We start from the raw sequence: 3,334 nt of genomic DNA on the forward strand, positions 1-3,334 counted from the left end.
ATTAGTATTTCATCTGCCCCCTTTTCGTTTGAAAAGTTCGGTGTTGCCTCCATCGTTTCGGACTCGCATATCGCTCAAGACATTGTGAGTGGGCTCTTCGTTCAACCCGATCTGGCTTGGGAGGATTGTCCCTCCCAACACTATCTTCGAGCATAAAACATCACTCTCGGCCCGCGGACGGCTGAAGGGACACGCTGGCATAGGCCATTTGTTGAACGCCGCCCGTGCCCTTCCCGCGGAAGCAACCGAGAGTTGCACCGTCCGTTAGACCGTGAATTCGGGTATCACAGTCCGTGAAACACGGCGCCTCGTCCGGTGGGGTCCGGCAGGAGGGTGACACTCAATGCTTAAGGTATAGGGCCTATTTGGCACTTCCCGAAACGATTGTGATTGGTCGAAAGTTTCGGGAACTCGGTTTCCATTACCAACCACATAAAACATCCGTAAGTGTGCTGTTTTGTTGGCCGCACTGAGCGCCTCGAGCGCTTGATGAAGTTAGACGGTCGCAATGACACACTATGCATCTGTCTCAGTTGCTTAAGGTAATTCTATCGTCAGGCTTAGTTCATAAGATTTTTAAACAAATTTTGTATGCTGTACTTAAACTGTAAATAAAGGGCTGTGTAAAATTTCAGGGTCGGTTATCGACCTAATTTCAGAGAAATTAATTATTAAAATTGGTGGTTTTCGTGTAGGAATTTCAAAACAGCATACAAAAACCTAACTTCCGGTTGCTATAAAAGGGTATATTTGCCTAGAAATCCATAAAATTCTGAAAAAAAACTGCAATTCGTATACTTAACACTTGTAGTATTTAATACTCCCAAAAAAAGTTGCCCTTATCGGCCTATTTTTTACGAAATATTAAGTTTAATTTGAACTTCCGGCATTGGATTTCTCACAACTCTCTACGATGAAGAGACGTAACAGCAATGCAGCATCAGCTGGGTGTAGTCCTAACCTCAATTCAGTCCTTCTCGCAATTTCACATATTTCATTCCTAACCTTACTTTCGAACTTTTTGTAGTTATTTTTCATGATCAGTTTTATGTTAATTGTGAATAAGAAGTGAAAGTGTAATGGGCAAATTAAAAATTTATTTTATTCTCTAAACCTCGAGTGATATATCACATCTCGATTTTTATTGACGAGAATTAGTGAAATCAGACAGAATTGTAGTCTGAAATACCCAAGAATTTTTACGAAGTGGGATGATCGTGACTAATTTATTTGTAAAATTTTACCTGTGAAAACCTGAAAAAGAACTGTTATTATTAACGATTGTGAAAATAAAAATTTACAAAACGTGTATCAAATTTGATTATTGGCCATTTATTATCGACTTATACAGGAGTACAATTTTCTTTATTCGATATTAATTGAAGTTCGGTTATTAATTTCTCAATTATTTTTTTATTCTTTGTCACTCGAGGGCCATTGCCAACATGCTCCGCTAGGAGAAGCGTTATGCCCTCTACTCCGTTATCTTGCCAAGTTTTCTGCAACATTCCGAAGGATATTCCGGCAACTGCTATTTTTGTTAGCATACCCTTGCTCACTCCTTTGCTTAAATATTGTAAGCCTTTTTGCCTCTGACAAATTTCATCCTTCGTGTTGAGAGTATTAACAATCCTTTGCAAACTCTTAGCCTTGGCTTTCATCATGCTTTCTCCGACACCAAGAATGATGATCAATTTTGACAGGACTCGTACATCCTGTACAGCATTGTGGGCATTTTCAGTTGCCTCTACGCCGATGTAATCGCATGCGAGTTGAACTTGAGAAAAACTCAATTTATTCCGTTTTCTTTCGGGCAGGTGCTCATGCAAAATTGGGAGAGTATCTGCGAAACCCACAACCACAGATTGAAGTGCTTCTAGGAGTCCAATTCGCTCGACATTCTTTAATAGGATAGGGGCATCGAACCTAAACAAGAATAATAAACCATATAAAAACAATATCAACATAAAAACTATAATGTCAAAATAAAAATAATAATGTAGATTTGTCAAAGAAAAACTTACCGGAAGCAATTGTGAGCGATCAAAATAACACCGCAGCCCATCGAAATGTTTTGGAGATAACAGATGAATTTTTCAAAAGCCATCTCTTTTGAGACCGCTTTGACAGGGACATTATTAAGCATCATAATTCCTTCCGAAATTTTCAGTTTATTTACAGCACTGGCTCCTGATGTGATTGCTTGCGAAGGCATTACATAAATTGAAAACTCTGTGTCTTCGTGTACTGCCGCAATCTGAAAACAAATTATTAAAGTGTAAATAGTGCATTAGGAGCAGCATCAACGTTATTGATTTTCAACATACTGTGAGAGTCATTTACCTGGCAAATGTCACATGAGGTCGATCTGCTAGTTGTTTCCAAATCGAAGTACACTAATTTACATTTTTCGAAATCCACGCGATCATCTAAAAATATATAAATTATTTCAAATTTTGAATTTACATATAAATTTCTTCTGTGAAAAGAAGTCAGTTATACATATTTACCTTGTGACAGGCGATCGCATAATATTATAGGTGTATTTGTTACACTGCAATCCGTCATGTACGTGATGCCTTCTTTACTTGACAAGGCTCCATTTTTTTGAGTCCGCTTTTGGGCCTTTTCCAATCGACACTTCTTGTATTTTTTCGTTAATGACTGAACATATTGTGCTTTTAATATTCGATCTTGAGTCTTGACATATTTGTTTGTCATATCGCAGCCACCGATCATTAATTTCGACATGACGTCAAGGATATATTTTCTGCCAAGGTTTTTTTGACAGGCTGCTGCATAAATTCTAGAGTGCAGAGATTCAGTTCCGGCATAGTGCTTGCTTTTAGGGTGTTTGCTAGCAACTGTGTGGTTGAACGCTTCATTTGCTTGGGTGGAACCACATGGTGCTAGTTGATCTGCTACTTTTGCGTACCTTTCAAACAATGCTGTTAGCTTAGAGCGAATTGCTGGATCAGAAAGCGGTTTGCCTCTAGGAAACGATTTATGTCTGTACTTTGCTGGGTCCTTCTTAAAAGTACACCAGGCACCGCATTTCTCGTGTTCGCCGAATGCATGGGGCACGATGTTCAAAATTGCCGCTCGCACTGCAGTCCCATTTCCTTTATTTGTTTTTATTGCGTACGTGAAACTGTTGCCAAAATATTTAATAAGTTTCAAATTTTGTGTCTGCTTGTACAACGATCCAGTTATACTTTTTTTTGCGTGATTCAAATCACATTGTTTTTTAACTTCATGACCGCATTTACGACGTATTGCACAAAAAATCGATGAGTCGTTGTCGGTAACCAGTGTATCAATCCTAACACCTTCC

The 3,334-nt window shown here is 38.8% G+C and overlaps 1 protein-coding gene across 1 annotated transcript; it reads right to left on the reverse strand.

Annotated features, from left to right (window-relative positions):
* Window positions 1-1,343: 1,343 nt before the first annotated feature.
* On the reverse strand, window positions 1,344-2,588 carry LOC122405764 (uncharacterized). Its single transcript, XM_043410708.1, has 4 exons — window positions 2,511-2,588; window positions 2,344-2,429; window positions 2,025-2,257; window positions 1,344-1,926 (listed from the first exon to the last, which is right to left on the reverse strand). The coding sequence occupies exons 1-4, from the start codon at window positions 2,566-2,568 to the stop codon at window positions 1,344-1,346; spliced, it is 960 nt and encodes a 319-aa protein (XP_043266643.1). The 5' UTR covers window positions 2,569-2,588.
* Window positions 2,589-3,334: the final 746 nt, after the last annotated feature.

This window comes from Venturia canescens, chromosome 2 (genome assembly GCF_019457755.1).
Source record: "Venturia canescens isolate UGA chromosome 2, ASM1945775v1, whole genome shotgun sequence".
Classification (NCBI taxonomy): Eukaryota; Metazoa; Arthropoda; class Insecta; order Hymenoptera; family Ichneumonidae; genus Venturia; species Venturia canescens.

What these genes read in the sequence shown, in the direction of transcription:
- LOC122405764 (XM_043410708.1), bottom strand. Translation starts at nt 2,568, where the DNA reads ATGACGGATTGCAGTGTAACAAATACACCTATAATATTATGCGATCGC. An exon ending in ATGCGATCGCCTGTCACAAG is followed by an intron (nt 2,430 to 2,510) that starts GTAAATATGTAT and finishes ATATATTTTTAG; the next exon opens with ATGATCGCGTGGATTTCGAA. An exon ending in ATCGCTCACAATTGCTTCCG is followed by an intron (nt 1,927 to 2,024) that starts GTAAGTTTTTCT and finishes ATTCTTGTTTAG; the next exon opens with GTTCGATGCCCCTATCCTAT.